At 40.9% G+C, this 23,178-nt stretch overlaps 2 protein-coding genes across 2 annotated transcripts; one reads left to right on the top strand and one right to left on the bottom strand.

Annotated features, from left to right (window-relative positions):
• The first annotated feature begins 347 nt into the window (after window positions 1–347).
• Window positions 348–17,184, top strand: LOC134677616 (zinc finger protein 879-like). The gene is made up of 12 exons (XM_063536081.1): window positions 348–567; window positions 1,634–1,762; window positions 2,144–2,578; window positions 3,555–3,718; window positions 4,896–4,955; window positions 6,841–6,975; window positions 9,408–9,485; window positions 10,905–11,081; window positions 11,555–11,657; window positions 13,400–13,519; window positions 14,832–14,930; window positions 16,858–17,184. The coding sequence occupies exons 1-12, from the start codon at window positions 451–453 to the stop codon at window positions 16,993–16,995; spliced, it is 1,755 nt and encodes a 584-aa protein (XP_063392151.1). The 5' UTR covers window positions 348–450; the 3' UTR covers window positions 16,996–17,184.
• Window positions 17,185–19,812: 2,628 nt separating this feature from the next.
• LOC134677648 (uncharacterized) lies at window positions 19,813–23,109 on the bottom strand (the record flags this gene model as incomplete). The annotated part of the gene is made up of 2 exons (XM_063536108.1): window positions 22,250–23,109; window positions 19,813–20,780 (listed from the first exon to the last, which is right to left on the bottom strand). Coding segments are annotated over exons 1-2 (1,011 nt in total), but the record flags the coding sequence as incomplete, so codon positions are not given.
• Between the last annotated feature and the right edge of the window lie 69 nt (window positions 23,110–23,178).

The following is a 23,178-nucleotide window of genomic DNA, read 5'->3' on the forward strand; positions in this document are numbered from 1 at the left end:
TTTTCTAAAAGTCTAAGTAATTTCTTTGCCCGCATTTGGCTTGTAAAAAAACATGACTTGCGTATAAAGAAACGCTTCGTAAAAATCGTTTTGTTTCTACTTTGGTTTCTACATTATAATCCGGCGGCTCTTAAATACAAAATACTAAATTGCTCTTATTGTAATTGCATTGTAAAAGAAATGAAGAATAAGCAAGATTTTAGACTTTTGGATGAAACTGCCTTTAATTATACCAAAGGAATGATAAAATATAGGGTTAACATTTCCTCCAAGCCGTATTTTACAAGTAAACCAAACGCATTGAATTGACAGTTGTATGCGTCTTCTTGCATCTGTTGATGATCTGTTGCAAAATGATGCTTCCATTTGTCGATTTGTTTATTTATTAATTTATATACATTTACTGACTAAAATTAATATTTAAATTGAATGAGTTTTTAACTAACAATAATGGCTGCTCAAGACCGTAATTTCTGCTGCGGCTGCCTCAGTGCGGACCGAAAAATGTTAGCACTTGAAGACTTTTGGACTAAGCAGAGTTTTTTGCAAATTTTACGAGAAATACCGGTAAGATCATCATGTATTTAATCACAAAATGTTTAAACGCACTTCAACCTACTCATGCGACCTCTTTAAAGTAACATATTTAATGTTATTCATGATATTATCAATAAAATATAAAAAAAATAATCTTCTTCTTCTTCCTGGCCATTATTATTCCCATCTCTAGTTGGGGTCGGCCCTCCTTATACCATTCCGCCACTTTATGCGGTCTGCTGTCATACTTTTATCTATGCCTGCTGCCTCCATGTCTCTTTTAACGGTGCTGCTCCAAGTTGTGAGGGGTCGTCCTCGGCCTCGGCTACCCTCCCTTATGTTTAGTACAGCTCTTGTCATGTGGCTTTCATCACGTCTCATGACGTGGCCATACCAGCGTAGGCGGCCTTCCGCCAATTTGTCGCTGACGTTAGCGACCTTAAATGTTCCTCTGATGTAGGTGTTTCGTACTTTGTCAAGTCTGGTGACGCCGCCCGCCCAGCGCAGCATCTTCATCTCAGTAGTGTGAAGTTTTTGCTCGTCAGCTTTCCTTAAACCCCAGCATTCTGATCCATATAACAACGCTGGTCTTACGGCTTGTTTATAGATCTGACCTTTAGTTCTTATAGGTATTCGGGGATCACATAAGACACCAGAGAGTGATCTCCACTGAAGCCAGGCTGATGAGATTCGGTGCTGGATGTCCTTCTCTGCGGTAGTCTGCGGTGACACTATAGATCCCAGATATTTAAACGACTCCACCTGCTTGAGTGGGACTCCTTCGATACACGGCGGTGCAGTGGTACTTAGCCCTGTATTTGTTAAGTGGCAGAACATATATTCGGTTTTCTCCCGACTGATTCTAATTAAAAAATAATAATAAAGAAAATCATTTATTTCAGACCTTGGTCCATACACTTACATCGAAAAAACTAACTACAAACTAATTAAATTTAACTTAAAATAAAGTTTTGTTGAAATATGAACTAATTAAGATACATAGTGTTTGACAGGAGCCAAGCATATACACCGCATATATATATATATATATATATATAGTCTGTATAATATTAAGTATGATTTTGATTTATTACAGGTATATAAACCAGAGGAGCATGTGCCTGAGTGGTTGTGTTGGGAGTGTGAGGCGCAGTTGCGGCGCTTCACGAAGTTTAAACAGCAAGTTTCACATAGCTTTAATATTTTGCGGACATATGATATGCAGGTAATTTTTTAAACAACTCTAAATTATATATATTTTATGTGCTTACTGTGTCTTATGGTAACACTGCGGTCTGGGCCGGATTTCCGCATAGGCCCATAAAGCCCGGGCCTACGGGCCCAGGCGACCTAGCAATAGTTTTGAGATGGAGAAGGCCCTCCCACCTAAATTCCAAGTGGCTACAGTATATAACAAGTAGCTATGGGTTTTTATGCTTTAAGAGATTCTTTTAAGTTATGTTTTTTTGGGTGAATACTATATCATTATTATTAATATCAATATTAGCCAATTTTCATGGTGCTAAAGTAATATATAATATTTAAATCTTATAAACTTAAATAAGACAAAAGTTTAGTTGTACTTAAATTGAAATTTATCTTTCAGAAACATGACGTGAAACTCCCGTACCTGAAACCAAAATTAACCATTCACAAGCTTACGAACATAAATGTTCCCGAAATCCCTCCTGAACCAGAGACAGACATAGAGTTACCAATAACATATGAATACGAAACCACTGACGTGCCTCAAGATGATATCAAACTCGAAAATCAAATCAAATCCGAAATTGACTCGCATTCAGACAACGATGATTTACTTATAAACTACGTACAGAAAAAGAAGAAGGTTAAGAAAAAGAGAAAGAAACCTGAATTGTTTAAAGAGATAGAACTGACGGAGACGGAGATAGAGGGAGAGAGACGTGAGATGGAGTTGAGCTTTGAGTATGTGCATGCAATGTTCCGGTGTGAGAAGTGTATAGTCTCCTTTCCTAATGCGGAGATGATGAAGGAGCATGAGTCAGTGAAACATGAACAGGTGAGTAATAGTACAGTCAGCAGCAGAAGTTGGTAAGCGGGCGAGTTGTTCAAAATGATCTTGACGCGACTTTATTGTTAAGAGAATACGAGCGTGTCAATGTAATTTTGAACACCTCGCCCGCTTAGCAACTTCTGCTGCTGACTGTACATTCCGATACAAGTACGAGAAGTAGGAAATTCGCAACGAGAGGCAGGCTATGTGTCCAAAGTTAAAACGGCTGATTTTGTTTTGAGTTTGCAGATCGACGAATCCAGCAACATAAAACCGGGCAAGTGCGAGTCGGACTCGCGCACGAAGGGTTCCGTACCATAATGCAAAAAAAAAAAAGCGGTCACCCATCCAAGTACTGACCACTCCCGACGTTGCTTAACTTTGGTCAAAAATCACGTTTGTTGTATGGGAGCCCCATTTAAATCTTATTCTGTTTTTAGTATTTGTTGTTATAGCGGCAACAGAAATACATCATCTGTGAAAATTTCAACTGTCTAGCTATCACGGTTCGTGAGATACAGCCTGGTGATAGACGGACGGACGGACGGACGGACGGACGGACGGACAGCGAAGTCTTAGTAATAGGGTCCCGTTTTACCCTTTGGGTACGGAACCCTAAAAACTAGTTTGATGTATTCAAAAGGTACTTAAATACATAATACAGTACGTAGCGGACCGCTTTTTTAAACACCTGTAGTTAAATTTAAACAATCATGTCGGCCACTCCAAGGGACGCAGCCATGCGGTAGAATGAGATAGCAATATCACTTGCTCCCTCTAACGCATAAATGCGTCCCTTATGGTAATATTCCATTTCTAACCGCAGCTGCACTCCCGGTACTGAACGCGTCGCTGTCATTGTCTATTTTCATACTCAAATGGACAGTAATGCAGCTGTCGTTGGAAATGGACTGTCACCTTTAGTTTAGAGGGGCCGGCTGGCCCCATCGTGTATAAGAGCCATTAAATTTATTTTCTACAGAACGCGGCACGCCACAGATGTCCAATTTGCACGTGCTCCTTCGTGTCCGAGATATCGTACAACTACCACGCGAACAAACACAGGCGGCGCTACGAGTGTAGTGTTTGCCAGGCTCGGTTAAGAAGCAAGCGGGCTGCGCAGAAACATTATACTACCACCCATGGGTAAGAATTAACAACGATATATTATCATCATCATCATGATCTCAGCCATAAGACGTCCACGATACACGATATATTATATATATATAGCACTCGAATTTAATAATACCGACATCCATTTTATTAAAAATGTTATGTTCGTTTATGGATTACCTGTAATTTATGTTATTAACTTAACCTTTTGGACGCCAATGACCGATATATGCGCGCCGTAGGTTCAACGCCAAAGACTGATTAATCGGTCACGGACCACAGAGCAACATAGACCTACGTGTATATGCATAAAGTTCAATTTCAGTTTTGACACTTCGGTGACGTGGCGTCAGCGTGACAGCTTTTGTGTTTGACACTGCGTCGAAAAGGTTAATACTATAACTTTGTTTCTCTTATAAGTGATGTATAATCTTAGAGAAATATATATATTTGAACTGAACTATACCTAAATCTACTTTGCGCCGTTCCGTGGAGCAAGAGCCTAGTGCAGCGGTCGGCAACCTTTTAGCAGCCAAGGGCCACAAAGCAGTTAACAAAGTGGACGCGGGCCGCACTTTGCTAATATTTATGAGTTTTATAACTTTATCAGACATTGTCATTTGTCAATAAAATAGCCAGGGAGGCTCGCGGGCCGCAAGTGAAAGGTTGGCGGGCCGCGGGTTGCCGGCCACTGGGGCTATTGCGGATGGGGTGGGAGGGGGTTAGGAGGTCCCCCATCGCATCTGTGTTTGTATGTTCACGATAAACTCAAAAACTACTGAACGGATTTTCATGCGGTTTTCACCTATCAAGAGAGCGATTCTTGAGGAAGGTTTATGTGTATAATTTGTTAGTCCGTGCGCAGCCGGGGCGGGTAGCTAGTAAACAAATAAAATAAACAACAACTTTATTACAATAGTTTATTATATATTATAATATATACCTACCTACATCATGCTATATTAAAAGTTTTATTACATTTTACTATCAAAATATCAAATTACATAAATTACTAAAAGACATAAACAGGAATGAATATAAAACTAAAACGAACTACAATTAAAATAGCTAAAACTAAAAATTAAATATACCTATCAAAATTTAGTGCCTTCGGGAGGGTGCCCAACACGCAGGCAGCGTTCCCGCGCTGGATTGCGATGGCAATTCAATGATGGCAACAACTTAATGATCTATTCTTTATTTACAGAATTGAACCAAGTCCAGAGAAAGCTCAGGTTGAGGATGTTTCAATCACTAATACAAACGGGTAAGTTCAGTGCTTGTATTTTGAGTCATCATTAATAACTATTAAATTAAAAAATCGGCCAAGTGCGAGTCAACTCGCGCACGAAGGGTTCCGTACCGTTACGCAAATACGCAAAAAACGGTAAAAAATCACGTTTGTTGTATGGGAACCCCACTTAAATATTTATATGTGACGTCCCACGGGTAAAGGTACCTTATGGCGGTTGGCGCTTACGCTATTATTAACGCCGCTCCAATATTATCGCGGCGCTATGCAACGTAAGCGCCGGCAGGCATAAGGTACCTTTTTCCGTGGAACGTCACATATAATTCTGTTTTTAGTATTTGTTGTTATAGCGGCAACAGAAATACATCATCTGTGAAAACTTCAACAGCTAGCTATCACGGTTTATGAGATACAGCCTGGTGACAGACCGACGGACGGACAGACAGACGGACAGCGGAGTCTTAGTAACAGGGTCCTGTTTTTATCCTTTGGGTACGGAACCCTAAAAAACAAAGACGCGCGCTGGCAGCAGAGTTTCGCAGCCCTGGCTATATGTCAAAAATATCGGTTTACTGTAACAATGGGGGGTATTGCTGCAATGTTCTGCCGCCAGAGTGCAGCACTAAGCTAGCTAGTAAACCATAGAGTAACTTATACATACTGTGCCTTAAACAGTTTTTTGAACAAGTTTTCACAGTCAATAAAATATGACATTGATGCATCAAGGCGGTTTGTTATCTGCCTCGAGGTATCGGCCTCTTTATCGCTCGAGTATGCAAGAGTGATAGAGAGGTTAGATTTTCATGCTTCGCGGTTGACCCCCAGATTGTGATGGATTGTGGTAATGGCGCCCCCTACGCAGTTTTGCGTAATATTCCCTAGTGCAGTTGAAACCAGTCGCAGGGTAATAATATAGATGTTGGTTTCAGCAGGGGTGCGAAACTCCTGACTTCGGTCAAACTCGGCTCCGCTCGGCTCAGCATTGCTCCGAGCAATTATTAGGGTTGGCACCACTTGACTTCCTTTTGCGTGCACGACCACAGATAAGATAATCACTTGATTTTTGACAACCCTAAGGGGTCATCCATTAATTACGTCACACCAATTTCTAGGTTTTTTGACCCCTCCCCCCCCTTGTCACACTTGGTCACATTTGGCAAACCCCTCCCCCCTATAGTTCGTTTTTTTTAGCATTAGAAAGAACTTGCAAGAAGGTAAGCGATCTTGACATGTCTTTTAATTGAAAAACGCTTTTTAAAAATCAATAACTATTACTTATGAAAGCAGACGAATATAAATGATCGTATTAGATTCATAATTGTTACATATTTGCCGTAACTTATTTTTAAAATGTGTTTTTCAATTAAAAGACACGTCAAGATTGTTTACCTAATTTCTAATGCTAAAAAAAACGAAGTATAGTGTGACGTCACATTTTTTCTACGAAATCGCCAAATCGAATTAAGTTAGTACCTAAGTATTATTAATATTTTATCAAAATATTTTTGATGATATAAATATTAGAAATTTAATAACCCAAAACTGCTTAGGAAAGGAAATGAAACGATTAAAAACTATTTTCGTTTTAAAAACTTGTTATTTAAATGTACAGCGAATAAAATAATTTAAATAAATTTTCGGTTATTGATGAAGTTAAAGTGACGTCACAAAGTTTGTGTCTCCCCCCTCCCCGATGTCACAATATGTCACATTTTCTTGACCCCCTCCCTCCCCCTAAACGTGTGACGTAATTAATGGATGACCCCTAAATAGCCGAAAGGGATAGTGCCATATATTAGAAAGGGACAGCATGATTCGACCCTGAACCGCTGTCAAACTTCGTTTTTGTAGGAAGTTTCCTTTCTGTACGGTAGTACTATTAATTATTCTGTGGTTTCAGTGTAAAGTCTGAAGTCACGTTCCCTTGCGAGCTGTGCGCGAAGACGTTCAAATGGAAGACGTCATTAAGGAAGCATTTGGAGACGCATCGCATAGAGGCCGGGCAGAAACGGCGGCCGTATTGCGAGCCCTGCAAGTAAGTCACCCTGTATAACATACACTTACAAAGTATGTCAGCCTGTATAACGTAACCCTACAAATATGTCACCCTGTATAACATGAACTGCAAGTAAGTCACCCTGTATAACATAGCTGCAAGTATGTCACCCTGTATAACAAGTATCCTTTAGAAAACGTCATTAAGGAAGAATTTGGAGACGCATCGCATAGAGGCCGGGCAGAAGCGAAGGCCGTACTGCGAGCCCTGCAAGTAAGTCACCCTGTATAACATAGCTGCAAGTATGTCACCCTGTATAACAAGTATCCTTTAGAAAACGTCATTAAGGAAGCATTTGGAGACGCATCGCATAGAGGCCGGGCAGAAGCGAAGGCCGTACTGCGAGCCCTGCAAGTAAGTCACCCTGTATAACATGTAGCTGCAAGTGTGTCACCCTGTATAACAAGTATCCTTTAGAAAACGTCATTAAGGAAGCATTTGGAGACGCATCGCATAGAGGCCGGGCAGAAGCGAAGGCCGTACTGCGAGCCCTGCAAGTAAGTCACCCTGTATAACAAACATCCTTTGGAAGAAGTCATTAAGGAAGCATTTGGAGACGCATCGCATAGAGGACGGGCAGAAGCGAAGGCCGTACTGCGAGCCCTGCAAGTAAGTCACCCTGTATAACATGTCTGCAAGTAAGTCTCCCTGTATAACATGTAACAGCAAGTATGGCACCCTGTATAACATATCTGCAAGTAAGTCACCCTGTATAACATAGCTGCAAGTAAGTTACCCTGTATAACATGTAGCTGCAAGTATGGCACCCTGTATAACAAATATCCTTTTGAAGACATCATTAAGGAAGCATTTGGAGACGCATCGCATAGAGGCCGGGCAGAAGCGAAGGCCGTACTGCGAGCCCTGCAAGTAAGTCACCCTGTATAACATAGCTGCTAGTAAGTCACCCTGTCCCTGGAAGCGCTGGTGGCCTAGCGGTGAGAGCGCGCGACTTGCAATCTGGAGGTCGCGGGTTCAAACCCCGGCTCGTACCAATGAGTTTTTCGGAACTTACGTACGAAATATCATTTGATATTTACCAGTCGCTTTTCGGTGAAGGAAAACATCGTGAGGGAACCGGACTAATCCCAATAAGGCCAAGTTTACCCTCTGGGTTGGAAGGTCAGATGGCAGTCGCTTTCGTAAAAGCTAGTGCCTACGTTAAATCATGGGATTAGTTGACAAGCGGACCCCAGGCTCTCATGAGCCGTGGCGAAATGCCGGGATAACGCGAGGAAGAAGAATAGAAGTATGTCACCCTGTATAACATAGTTTATACCTGCGTTTATAGCGTATTTTAACGTGAGTGACCCGTTCTTAATATATTTAATATGGCTGTGTCTCACGGAAGCTTTGTATTATAAAATAAGGGAACTACTCAAAATTTGCATTTGATTACTTTGTCACACATGTGGATAAAAACTTAAAAAGCAACTTTATCATCAGTTTTTTTTTAACAATCAAGAGGTGGAGTTTACCAGGCGGTGTTGTGAAAATTATCTTTACAGTACATATGGTCCTATTTTCCCGCACTAGTGCGTAAAATAGCACTTTTCGTGCGATGTCAAAAGTTTAAAGGGCCATATGTACTGTAAAACGTTGTACGATACACGTGCGAATAGGTAATTCGCAACTCGTGTCGATTTAAAACACTCCCTTCGGTCGTGTTTTAATTTATCGCCACTCGTTTCGAATTTCCTCTTTTTCGCACTTGTATCGTAAATAACTATTACAATTTATTGTTGTATCCTCCTGAGGCTAAATATACATTACAATGTGCCCAATCGTGCAATCTAATTTGAACCTTCCATGAACCACATAAAGAAGAATTTCTTTTGTTTCATTGCTTTTTAAAGCAAACGAAATTCGTTCCAATTTCATCATCATCATCATCATTTCAGCCTATATGCGTCCCACTGCTGAGCACAGGCCTCCTCTCATGCGCGAGAGGGCTTGGGCTATAGTCCCCACGCTAGCCCAATGCGGATTGGGGACTTCACATACACCTTTGAATTTCTTCGCAGATGTATGCAGGTTTCCTCACGATGTTTTTCCTTCACCGTAAAGCTAGTGGTAAATATCAAATGATATTTCGTACATAAGTTCCGAAAAACTCATTGGTACGAGCCAGGATTTGAACCCGCGACCTCCGGATTGAAAGTATCCACTCGGCCACCACTGCTTTTTCCAATTTACTTATAGATTAAGGCCCCCCCCCCCCCACATCTAGCGTCTTTCGAGCGTCGACGCAACGTCGACGCAACTGCGCAGCGACGTCATTTTCCATAGCGCTGACCAGACGCCGACAGACGCCGACGCTCGAAAGACGCTAGATGTGGGGGGGCCCTAAGGTGCAAATAAAAAATTGAAAATTTTATATGCTGGGTCTTATGAAGTTAAATTTGTTCCAGAATGTCGTTCACCACGACTTCCAACCTCCAGAAGCACGTCAAGACCAGCTCCAAACACCAGATCCAGTTGAAACTCAGGTACGCAAAGACAAAGGAGTCTTGGTACAGTCCAGGGATGTTGCGAATATTAGAATAGAATAGAATAAATTTTATTCGTAAGCACAAACACAAAATAAAAACTTATACTGAACAGAGAAACATAAAAAAGAGAAAGTGCCACGAAATGGTCTCACCTCAGCATGTTGCTGGCGACTTCCAGCGCTGATCTTCCGATAAGACCATCCGGTGAAACAATCACGACAGGTAACATGAATAACAAGAGAATTAATATATACATAAACAATAACAACAAAATTAATACATACAAAAGACAAATATAGTAATAAGAATACAAAAGACAAAGATAGCAATTAGTCAAGAATACATTACAATAAATTACTATGTATGGTTTTACTACGTACAATACAGCTGTTACATTATCAGGTCAAACTCATCTTGGCCGTACATTACGCCTGACATTACATCTAGCGCCATGCGGCAGCTGCGCAAACTAAACTAAAATGACAAATAAAACAGGTCGATTTGTTACGAACAAAAGCAGTTTAAGCAATATTTTATCGATCTTACAGACTTAACTACTTATAGAGAGTCACAAGAGGGCGAGAATAACATTTTCGCATATTCGCATCTGCATCCGCGGAACATCCGCATTATTTTCATATTCCTATAAAAATCGATGTAGAGTTATTTTGGTCGAACTATACTGTCCATTTTAGGGATGGCCAGAGAAGGGCGCTATGAGCATTCATCAAGAAGTGCATATACTTGGAAAAATTCGACCTATGCCGCCGTGGCCCGATAGCCGAATGGCACAGGCACCTGCCGCGATAGCAGAGGACGCTGGTTCGATTCCTGCCCGGGGCACTGGACGCTTTGGTCACTTTTCTTAGTATACCGGGTGTGGCCTGTAATATGAGCAAAAAAATTAATTGTAGGCTGTACTCCTCATACTGATCAACATTTGTTCAACGACTTTTAAAAATAACATGTAGTTTGATTTTTAATACACTTTAAAGGTTATTCAAAGACGCAATGTATTGCGAATTTAGCAACGGCAATCACAATGATATGGCGTGGCGATGGCGTCCATTGAAGATAATATTTATTTTGTATGAAAAATAGGGAGTCTAAATATTTTATAATTTTTAAAAGTTGTTGAACCAAAGTGTCACCGTTTGTGGAGTACAATCTATGTTTTAATTATTTGCTCGTGTTACAGGCCACACTCGGTATGACATTTCAGTTTAGTGTTATTTGGTCTGACCCTATATATGGGGCATTATCTATGAAAAGAGACCTTATTTACGATGGCGCTTACGCCGCACAGCATCGCGCCATCGCGCGGCATTGTATTTGTATCGGAGCATCGTTAATAATGGCGTAAGCGCCATCGACAATAAGGTCCCTTTTCATAGATAACGTCAAATATCTCCCCAGAAAGCTAGAAGACACGGTACCAGAAGAGTCAACGACACCAGAGAAGCAGCGCGCTCTGGTAGAAGAGATCAAGTGCTCGGTGGCGGCGGCGCGCCAGCTGTACCCGTGCGCGCACTGCGGCCGCCGCTTCCAGTGGCGCGGCAACCTGCTGCGGCACATGCAGAGCCACGCCGCCAGGTCCAATAGTAGAATAAGCTTATTTTATAACACTTTAAACTCTCAACTAAAAATAACAATTAAAATTAAAAAAAGTGTTATAAAATATAAGCTTATTTTACCGGTAAAATTACGAGAATCGGAGTAAAGTGCGCGTAAATAGGCCTCAAATGTAGATAATTTTGAGATGGATATCCCGATTGTTGAGGTGAACGACGAAATGATTGGGGTAAATGACGTGAATGTTGAGTCAACGACCAAAATATTAAATAATATGATGAAAATGTTGAGTGAAATGACTATATATACAGAAAAATGACGAAAAAGTTATGTAAATGACGGAAATATATAGTTAACGACAAAAACGGTGAGACTATGATGGTGTTTGAAATGATGTATAGAATGACTAAATCCGATATCTAATTACCTAAAGTAAATATTCATCATTTTTACGCGTATTGTAAGCTCACTTTGTCTTTATATTGGATTGCCAGGGCCAACGGCGAGCTGGTGTGCGCGCCGTGCAACAGGACCTTCTCGTCGGTGGCCACCTACAAGCAGCACATGCGGCTGTCTAGAGCACACGTCTCCGAACAGGTGTTTATCGTTGTAGTGTTTCGTTTTAGATAGCAGCAACGCAGCGTGCACAAGCGCAAGAGATCTCTCTACACTTGCACAAGTGACGCAAGTGTCTTGCGCGGCTAGGTTATATTTATTATATTCTGTGTTTATAGTATAAACAACATTATTTGCGGTATTTGACACATTATGACTGACGTATATAGAGATGTAACTAACGCAAATCGATTATCACAGCAAGCGATTACGATTGGATGGCACGTAGACTGAGGTATCGAATTGTGACGTATAATTAATTTTTATTTGAGATTTAAATAAAGCTAGAATTATATGGTTTTCCCGCAGGCTAAATGCATTTAATACACCGACCGAGTAGGTCGCACCCACTGTCCAAATTGAAACTAACTGGGGATCTATTTTAAAGTTTATTTATGTTATTTCTGTGTCAAATTTGTTGTCTGTTAAGTGATGATAAATATATCCATATTTACAGTTAATTATCCACCTTTTCTTTATTTTTATTAAAAGAAAAATGAAAAATTCATATCGATTTATTTAGACGACTACCGATTCATGACGGTGGTGTCCGGCCAACCCTAAAATTAAAAAAAACCGGGCAAGTGCGAGTCGGACTCGCGCACGAAGGGTTCCGTACCATAATGCAAACAAAAAAAAAAGGTCACCCATCCAAGTACTGACCACTCCCGACGTTGCTTAACTTTGGTCAAAAATCACGTTTGTTGTATGGGAGCCCCATTTAAATCTTTATTTTATTCTGTTTTTAGTATTTGTTGTTATAGCGGCAACAGAAATACATCATCTGTGAAAATTTCAACTGTCTAGCTATCACGGTTCGTGAGATACAGCCTGGTGACAGACGGACGGACGGACGGACGGAGGGACGGACGGACGGACGGACGGACAGCGAAGTCTTAGTAATAGGGTCCCGTTTTACCCTTTGGGTACGGAACCCTAAAAAAGACGTAGAACGTAAACGTTCGCAGTGCAGTTGTTTTCCTTTGTGATTTCGATGTGCAAGACATTTTACGTAGTATTGCTGTTGTGAGTGACAGACGTCAAATCCCGCAAATAATGTTGTTTACACTATAGTATTTATCGTTATAGCGGCAACAGAAATACCTACATCAACTGTGAAAATTTCCTATCCGTCCTTTGGGTACGGAACCCTATTACAAAGACTTCGCTGTCCGTCTGTCTTTGACCAGACTGTATATACCGTGATAGCTAGACAGTTGAAATTTTCACAGATGATGTATTTCTGTTACCGCTATAACAACATCAATCCAATACGACAGCCGTGATTTTTTTTACCGTTTTTGGCGTAATGGTACGGAACCCTTCGTGCGCGAGTTCGACTCGCGGCCGGTTTTTACTTATTAGGTATACTCGTATATTGTTGTCTGAGTACCCACAACACAAGCCTTCTTGAGCTTACCGTGAGGCTTAGTCATTGGTGTAAAAATGTCCTATAATATTAATTATTATTTATAACTCCATTTTGGATTTCACGGGCCTATAAATCCCGGTCTTTTGATAGGGTTGCGTGGGGATACAGATCCAACACGTAGAGGCCCCTTGGAGAGCTTTAATGTCATGTAGGACGCCTGCTGGAACCCGTTCACAGGCGCAATAATAGGCATCCATGAACCGGTTTCACCAGGCATTGGGGCTATTGTAATAAAAGTGAATAGTTAATAGTGAACGGGAATATTTATTTATTATTATTAATTTGATTCCAGGACTTTCCCCACGCGTGCGACGAGTGCGGGCGGCGCTTCGCCAACAAGACGCGGCTGCAAGACCACGTCGACTGGGACCACAGGAGACACTTCGCGCACCACTGTACACAGTGCCAGAAGGTATAGTTATTGAACCTTGCCACGGAGCTGTACAGCGCCATCTCGTTTTTTACCTCTCAAATTCAAAGCACGAAATTGTCATAGATTTTACGCATCTAAGGGCCCGTTGCACCAACCACAGTGACAGCGACTGATCCACGTCACGTGAGATCTATGAAACTTCCCATACAATACAATTTTGCGAACAGTTTAAAGGTGACAGACCCTTACTCAATCAATGTATCTTTGATCGGGTGAAAAAAGGGGGGGGGGGGGCAGCAAATATACAATGGAAGGTAAATTTTAATAAAGGGTTCCTGGTCCTGAATGATGCTAATTCACGTAATTTTAGGGATGTACAGTCAAGGAATTTAAATTCCGACCCATTTCGTACTTTGTCACAGTGACAACCGTATGAGGTCTCTAGCGGCTTTCATATTGATTGTCACTGTGACAAAGTACGAAATGGGTCGGAATTTAAATTCCTTGACTGTACCGACTAGTCGGGAAAGCGGACTATCCGGCCTCATTTGTAGTCGGCGACTGGTCGACAAAAATGGCCGATTAGTCGGCACTTTATAAGTGACAGAAAAACAGGGCAAGAAGAAATAAACAGCAATTATTAACCATAAACTTTTCACCTATTTTACCAAAAGTCCTATTTAGGGTGCTTACGAAAACTAGTTTGAATCGCGTGGTCGCTTTCTTGTCCGAACTGTCCCGATTGTTTGGTTGTCGTATGAAATATAGCCTTAGCATTTTTTCATTTATTGTATTTTTCAGCATTACTAGAGTTAGACCAAGAAAAGTCTGCAGCGATTTTTTTGCCCACGCGATGCGTTATTTATACGTCATAATGTCATACAAGTTTGACGTTTCAAATAACACTTGCACTGAGTGAGCTATCAAAAGTGCTGCAGACTTTTCTTGGTCTAATCCTATTTATAGTTTGATGAATAGCGCTATTTTTAGACGAAACTAATGATCTGGCCGACTAGTTGGCCGACTAATCGGCCATCCAAGCGCCGATTAGTCGGCTAGTCGGCCAAATCAATAGTCGGTACATCACTAGTAATTTTATACGATGCGCAATGGAGTTGTCCAGTCGAGTTGCGGGTGTATGTGTAGGAGGGCTTAGGTCGCGTCTTGCGGATATGACGCTTAGCATCCAGGTCTTCCAGACCCGCATCTTCAAGACAAAGTTTGGTTTTGCGAGCCACATAAGGGCATTTCATAATCCGGATAAGAATTGTTGATGGAGTCGCCATTGCCGGATACGGCAAGGAAGGAAGAGAGAGAGAGTAATTTTATAACTTATGTATATTGTGTGCAGGTATTCAAGAGCCACACGTCCCTGTACCTCCACAAGCAGGTGGTCCATAAGAAGGAGCACGCGGAACATCTCTGCGACCACTGCGGGAAACCATTCCCGGTACGTGACAGAATATTACGAGGGCCATACCTGAAAGTTTCTGGATCAGTGGATTATATATCGTCGGGCACAGACAAGACATCCTCCAGACTGAGCATAGTAGCTCTACCCCCTCTGCCACGCATCATCATCTCAGCCATAAGACGTCCACTGCTGAACATAGGCCTCCCCCTTTTTTGGGGGGGTGAATGCCATAATCGCCACGCTTGGCAGGCGGGTTGGCGATCGCAGTTGAGTACACCGAATTTGAGGGACGCTGCTGCCCGTCCACCGGTGGTCTTGGACGTGGTTTAAGGACATACCCGGGTCCGGGTCCAGGTTGGGCTGCCACGCATACGGTACTTTTACTCCATTTTCTAGTCGAAAGTGTTTTTGTATGACGTCCGTGTCTTTGAACGGACCAATCACGGCACGGGACCTTGCTCACCTCGTCCCGCGCACCCCCGTATATTTGGCAGCATCGGTTTCATGAAATAATTGCTCTAAACTCCGTCTAGAGGATTCCTAGTCTATGTCGTCGGGTGACAAGCAAGTCACTAAGTACTATCAAAAAATTTAAGTAACAATGCACTTTATTACACTTGTAACATTGTTTATTGTCCAAAAATTTCAATGGTGTTAGTAAGTGACTTTTGTTTGTCACCCGACGATATCAGACCACTTATTTTTGGGTCCATATTGGGTCGCATAATAATTGATTGTCCTAATATAATGTTACGCAAAAAACTCATTTCGCATAATTGTTATTGTGCTGGAAATATTAACATTTCTGAAAAATTATAACACAAACCTAACCTAACCTACCCTATTCTACACAACCTCTACTTTCTGTTTCAGCTGGAGAAAAAATATGTGAAAAGAGATTTATGCGTAACATTACATTACATTATGACAATCAATTATTATGCGATGAGATAGGATCCCCTTATTTTTTCTAAGTGGCAAGTCCAGGAATTTTCAGTATGCCTAAGTACTACGCCTTATAAAACAAAGTCCCCAGCCGCGTCTGTCTGTTTGTTTGTATGTATGTTCGCGATAAACTCAAAAACGACTCAACAGATTTTCGTACGGTGTTCACCTATCAATAGAGTGATTCTTGCGGAAGGTTTAGGTGTATAATTTGTTAACCCTTGCGAAGCCGGGGCGGGTCGTTAGTTAGGCATAAAAGTCATGTTCCGAAGGTTCGGTACCAGCTTCGGCTTTAGACCCCTTCTAAAGGTTTGTTTTTAGGGTTCCGTACCCAAAGGGTAAAACGGGACCCTATTACTAAGACTTCGCTGTCCGTCCGTCCTTCCGTCCGTCCGTCCGTCCGTCCGTCCGTCCGTCTGTCACCAGGCTGTATCTCACGAACCGTGATAGCTAGACATTTGAAATTTTCACAGATGATGTATTTCTGTTGCCGCTATAACAACAAATACTAAAAACAGAATAAAATAAAGATTTAAATGGGGCTCCCATACAACAAACGTGATTTTTGACCAAAGTTAAGCAACGTCGGGAGGGGTCAGTACTTGGATGGGTGACCGTTTTCTTTTTTGCTTTTTTTTTTGCATTATGGTACGGAACCCTTCGTGCGCGAGTCCGACTCGCACTTGCCCGGTTTTTGTATTCCGTCAGATTCTAAAATTACGGGTCGGTGAATAGGGGGTATTACTGCAATGTTAGGCCGCCAGAGTGCAGCACTAGCACACATTGTAAACCATAGAATAACTTATACGTTCACTTCGTTGATCAGCCAATCTATTATCTATATTGCTGACAACTCTTTGTAAGGGCGGTATTCTATCTGTCCAACTTCTTTGTCCAATGTGTAATTTGTCTCACATTTTGCTTAATGAGAGAGTGAGACGCAATTACATTGGACCATGATATTGGGTAGATGGAATACCACCCTAACATCAATTTAATATAAACCATTTCATTTCAGAACCACGCGAAGCTCCGCAGCCACATAATAGCGCTCCACACGTCCGAGTCCCCCTACAAGTGTACCTCTTGCGCGATGCGTTTCAGCTGGCACTCGTGTCTATCGCGCCATGTACGGAGAGTGCACAAGCGCAAGTGATGTCTCTACACTTGCACAAGTGACGCAAGTAACGCAAGTGTCTTGCGCGGCTAGGTTACGCTGGCACTCCTGTCTATCGCGAAATGTACGGAGAGTGCACAAGCGCAAGTGATGTCTCTACACTTGCACAAGTGACGCAAGTAACGCAAGTGTCTTGCGCGGCTAGGTTACGCTGGCACTCGTGTCTATCGCGCCATGTACGGAGACTACGGAGAGTGCACAAGCGCAAGTGATGTCTCTACACTTGCACAAGTGACGCAGTTTTCGCAAGTGTCTTGCGCGACTAGGCTACGCGGGCACTCGTGTCTATCGTGCCATGTACGCAGAGTTCACAAGCGCAAGTGATGTCTTTACACTTGCACAAGTGACGCAAGTTACGCAAGTATATCTTGCACGGCTAGGTCACGCTGGCACTCATGTCTCACGAGCGCAAAGTGCACAAGCGCAAGTGATGTCACTACACTTGCACAAGTGACGCAAGTATATCTTGCACGGCTAGGTTACGCTGGCACTCATGTATCACGAGCGCAAATGATGTCTATACACTTGCACAAGTGACGCAAGTGTCTTGCGCGGCTAGGTTACGCTGGCACTCGTGTCTCACGCCATGTACGCAGAGTGCACAAGCGCAAGTGATGTCTCTACACTTGCACAAGTGACGCAGTTTTCGCAAGTGTCTTGCGCGACTAGGCTATGTGGGCACTCGTGTCTATCGTGCCATGTACGCAGAGTTCACAAGCACAAGTGATGTCTCTACACTTACACAAGTGATGCAAGTTACGCAAGTATATCTTGTACGGCTAGGTTACGCTGGCACTCATGTCTCACGGACGCAAATGATGTCTATACACTTGCACAAGTGACGCAAGTGTCTTGCACGGCTAGGTTACGCTGGCATTCGAATCTATCGCGCCATGTACGCAGATTTCACAAGCGCAGGTGGTGTCTATACACTTGCACAAGTGACGCAAGTCACGCAAGTGTCTTGCGCGGCTAGCTTACGCTGGCACTCGTGTCTCACGCCATGTACGCAGAGTGCACAAGCGCAAGTGATGTCACTGCAGTCCGTGCAAGTCCGTACAAATGAGTCGCTTAATTTCGAACTCGGGCAAATCCATCTGTCGGATTATGCGATTTTGGTATTAAGATAAGGTATAGGGTAGATATTTGCTGAGAGGGTCGAATGGATTTACCAGAGTTTGAAGTTAAGCAACACAAATAATCAAAATAAACACATTACCCTCCTTTGCGTCGCGCATTCGGGTAAAAACCACCTTGGCCGCTATATTTATGTCAGTGATGTCAAATGTACTAATTGTAAAAGTCATATTTAACCATGGTCAGTATTATTTAGTAAAATAGTCATTATATTCCTAGTATGTATGATTTTAGCTTTAAGTATACATAATAAAATTAATAAATGAAATAATTTTCTTAATATGACAAATTAAGGATTTATCAATTAGGCTAAATATTTTAATACAAACTTTAAATAAAACGATTTTGTGAACGAATTGTGTTTCATTTTACAAATGACTATCAATTGGCAACTGTCAAAGGTCTGCATAGATGGTAGCATCATCGTCATAAAGGGGCTGTCCATAAATTACGTCATCGATTTTTGACAATTTTTGAACCCCCCCCCCCCCTAAAATCTAAAAATCGTGCTTCGAATGATCCTGTTTCTTCCTAGGTCGTGCTACCATCATTTGATGTCCAGACCCCACCCCCTAATTTGAAATGACGTAATTTATGAATAGCCCCAAATTAATACTTTCGACCGTACAATTGTAAGATGGATGTTGAAACAACTGAAGTTCTTACAGTCGCCATCAGATATATCGGAGCGGCTAAGGTGTTCACAATATCTGAGCACGCGCTCTAACGCCCTGACAATAGAGGCGTGTTCAGATATGTGTGAGCACCTTGGCCGCTCCGATATATCTGATGGCGACTACACCGCCACCCATTTTATTTCCCATCAATGCCGTGGGTATCTAACTTCTCTTCCATATCCCTCATCCTTTCACGTTCGAAACGAGCCAGCTTTCTTATAACTCCTGATGGTGATAGAGTAGTCTTCCGAGTCACCCTTTTCTTAAAAACTTTTCTTTGTCTTCGTGATTTTTTTGGATGTTTCCGCGTTTTGTTACTAAAAACACGTAGTTCCGGTGTTTTAGTAGATTCAATATGCTTTGGAACTGGGATAGTGGGCAAACCGATGATATTTCGTGGAACATGTTGAAGTTTACCGGCAGCAGGTTTTCTAGTTTTGCCATTTGCCGTGTTGACCCTTAAAACAGGTAATTTTATATCGGCAGCAGATTTTTTAGTTTTGTAATTTTCTTTGTTGGCTTGAGTTTTTGGATGCATTCGATTTTTGTTACCAAAAACACGTAATTTTGGAATTGTGGAAGATTTAATTTGTCTTGGAACTGGGATAGTAGGCAAAGAACCGTTGGTAATATTTGCTGGAACATATTTAAGTTTATCGGTAGCAGACTTAGTAGTTTTGTCATTTTCTTTATTGAACCTTAAAGCAGGTAATGTTATATCATATTCTGTTGTTTCCTTATTGTGTGGAAAATGGTTTATATGAATATTATTTGAAACAGAAACCTTGCTAGCAGTTCCACTTTCAAAGGAAGTTCCATTTTTAACTTGTGCCGTATTTTCAATGGTTCCGTTGCTAATATTATGTGGAGCGGGGGTTGTAATGTTACCGTCATTAATATCTTGTGGAACAGGTGTGTTCACATCAGTTCCATTAATATTTTGTTGAGGATGAGGTATTAATTTAAATCTTTTTAAAACCTTCGAAGTTGTAGTTATTATTTTATTCTCAGTATCTTGCCGAAAAACAATCTTGTTTTCCGAATTGTTATAATTACCTTTAGGAGTGAAATGATATTTATTTTTTATTATTTCAATATCATCTGACACATAACCTTTATCCGGAATTGCAATTATATTATCATCTATATCTTTACTTATCCGATTAACTGCAGATGTAACTTCTTTGGTAGTTTGTGTATTGTTTCCAAATCTATCAATATTTTTTAAAATTGATTTTAAATCGTCCGCATCGCCTTTAGACCGTCTCTTGATCGCATATTCGCTTAATCTGTTTATTTCATGTGATATTTTAGTCCTAATAGTGTAATTTAATTTATCATAATGTTTAATTACCAAATTGTGCAAAGCATATCTTACGGCGTTGGCAAAATCTTTCTCATTACTGCAATTCTTTAGTTTATTAACAATTTCTTGCATTTTCTTTTCATCTTTCTCGTCATAAAACTTGTTAATGAAATCACCGATCCTATTTAGAGTATTATTTTTATTTCTAGCAATTGCTACATAATTTCTAATATTCCTTTTGATTTTGTCAGCATCAGTTTCTGACCATTTCTTCAAAGTGTTTTCCAAATACTTTTTTAATACAGGATTCTTCACAATATCCGCAAAAGCTGATCCTTTGTACTTAAAGTAGTATTTTATTTCTTTATACAGACAAGAAAAGAACCAAAATGTCTCGTCGTATTTAAAATTTAATATAGTTTCAACGACATCATTTAAGAAATTGGTAAAGTATTTTTTTGATTTTGTTTCTTGCGCTCGCCGTTTAATATAAACCTTGTGTGTTGGTAATAAAGCATGTTTTACTTTGTCTAGAAATCTGGTTAAGTTTCCGAGTACTGTGTGTATGTTTTCTCGTGATCCGATCCTTATACTAGTCTCTAGGTTTATGTTGACGCTGTTCGGAGCGATGGCAAGGGTGACCGCTGAAATAGATAATAAAGATTAAACACTGTTTTAAAGATCTGATGTAGTGCATAGCATAATTATTTTCACGGAAACGTACGAACATAATCCAATGTTATTATGGAATAATATTTTAACATCAATAAATTGCTCTGATAATTAGATTAAGATTAATCAGTGTTGCCAACTCGGATTTTGAAAAAATGCTAGACTAATGTCTAGATTATGCCAAAATTATGCCAAAGTTTTTTGAAATACCTATGCTAAAAAAATGCTAAAATATCACTTGAAATTAGACACTTAAAACACATACATTTTTCAAATTTGCCGCCTTCTACCGACAAGATCTGCTTGAACAACTTTATATAGTCCGTCGACGTCCATCCGTCCACTAAAGTCAAAATTCATATGAAAATATGAACCACATAAGGCGATGGCGCATATTGTTGCTGCCAAGTCGGTGCAAACTTGGCTTAGACTAAATTATGCTAAAAAATATGCCAGATGCTAAATAGAAAATTTTGGTGCCAAAGCGAGTGAAAATATGCCAGATCTGGCATCATTTATGCCAAGTTGGCAACACTGAGATTAATTAAGATTCATAAGAATCATAAGAGCTTGTTGCTAGGCCTACATGAATAAAGTATATTTTGAGTTGAGTTGAGTTGAACGTGTCTTGGTATTTCAATCAGTCTCCGAGTTGACTGAAGTAGCACGACTAATACCTACGAACGTTTCCGAGAAAATACGAAGGAAAACAAATATGCACTCTTATTTCAGGTTTTTGTCTTAAATGGTTCTTCCAATCTTTTTTTAGGGTTCCGAACCTAAAGGGTAAAAACGGGACCTATTACAAAGACTCCGCTGTCCGTCTGTCTGTCACCAGGCTGTAACTCGAGAACCGTGATAGATAGACAGTTGAAAATTTTACAGATGATGTATTTCTATTGCCGCTATAACAATAATAAATACTAAAAACAAATTATTTAAGTGGGGCTCCCATACAACAAACGTGTTTCTGGCGTTTTTTGCATTCTGGTACGGAACCCTTCGTGCGCGAGTCCGACTCGCACTTGGCTAGTTTTCTTTATAGTAATAAATAAAAAAACTTCATTTTATTTATTTGCATTTATTGCCTTTTTACCAATTATTATATTTATACATTTTATTGATCATCTAAGCAGGGAACAGGTTTTTAGGACAATATTTATTTTAAATCGAATAAATTAAGACTAAAATACAAAACTTAACCTTAGCAGTCCTTGTGATAAAGTACTAGCAGAAAAAGTCTTTTTAGGAGGGGGGGGGGGGGGCTAGCCAAACTGACAATTGTTCGCAATAAAATTAATCAATTATTTGACTCTACCTCTATCGCACTAATATGGAAGAGATATACAATAGTTTTTCGTTTCGTTTTCTGCAAACGATTGTCATATTGGCTAGGCCCCGTGATTCGCATTATAACAAGAAATGTACAAAATATATTTACCAAGAAATGCGGCGCACGTACTTATTCTTAAAAACGAACACATCGGTCAATATCGCCACGCTATGGGGTTTATTACCCGATAAAGTTGACATAAAAATGAAATTTCAATAACACATACATAATGCAAACAACCTACTAAGAGCGCTGGTGGCCTAGCGGTAAGAGCGTGCGACTTTCGATTGAAAGGATTCGGAGGTCGCGGGTTCAAACCCCGACTCGTATCGTACCAATGAGTTTTTCGGAACTTATGTACGAAATATGTGACGTCCCACCTGTAAAGGTACCTTATGGCGGTTGGCGCTTACGCTATTATTAACGCCGCTCCAATATTATTGCGGCGCTATGCGACGTAAGCGCCAGCCGCCATAAGGTACCTTTTTCCATGGAACGTCACATATCTGATATTTACCAGTCGCTTTTCGGTGAAGGAAAACTTCGTGAAAAATCCCAATAAGACCTAGTTTCCCCTCTGGAAGGTCAGATGGTAGTCGCTTTCGTAAAAACTAGTGCCTACGCCAATTGGGATTAGTTGTCAAGCGGACCCCAGGCTTAAATGAGCCGTTGCAAAAAGCCGGGATAACGCGCGGAAGAAAATACAGTTAATCTATTTCAATTTTTAAAGTCCACTGAATCCATACTAATATATTATAAAATGCGAAAATGTGTCTGTCTGTCTGTCAGTTACCTCTCCACGCCTAAACAGCTGAACCGATTTAGTTGAAATTTGGTATGGAGATAGTTTCGAGTCCCGAGGAAGGACAAAGGGTAGTTTTATCACAGAAATCATCCTTTAAAACAGCGGTCGGCAACAAGCGGCCCGCGGGCCGCATACGGCCCGCGTACCTCTCACTTGCGGCCCGAGAGCCTCTTTGGCTATTTTGTATGTAATATTGATAAACGACAATGTCTGATAAAGTCATAAATATTAA

The sequence above is a fragment of the Cydia fagiglandana genome, chromosome 26, assembly GCF_963556715.1.
Source record: "Cydia fagiglandana chromosome 26, ilCydFagi1.1, whole genome shotgun sequence".
Taxonomy (NCBI): domain Eukaryota; kingdom Metazoa; phylum Arthropoda; class Insecta; order Lepidoptera; family Tortricidae; genus Cydia; species Cydia fagiglandana.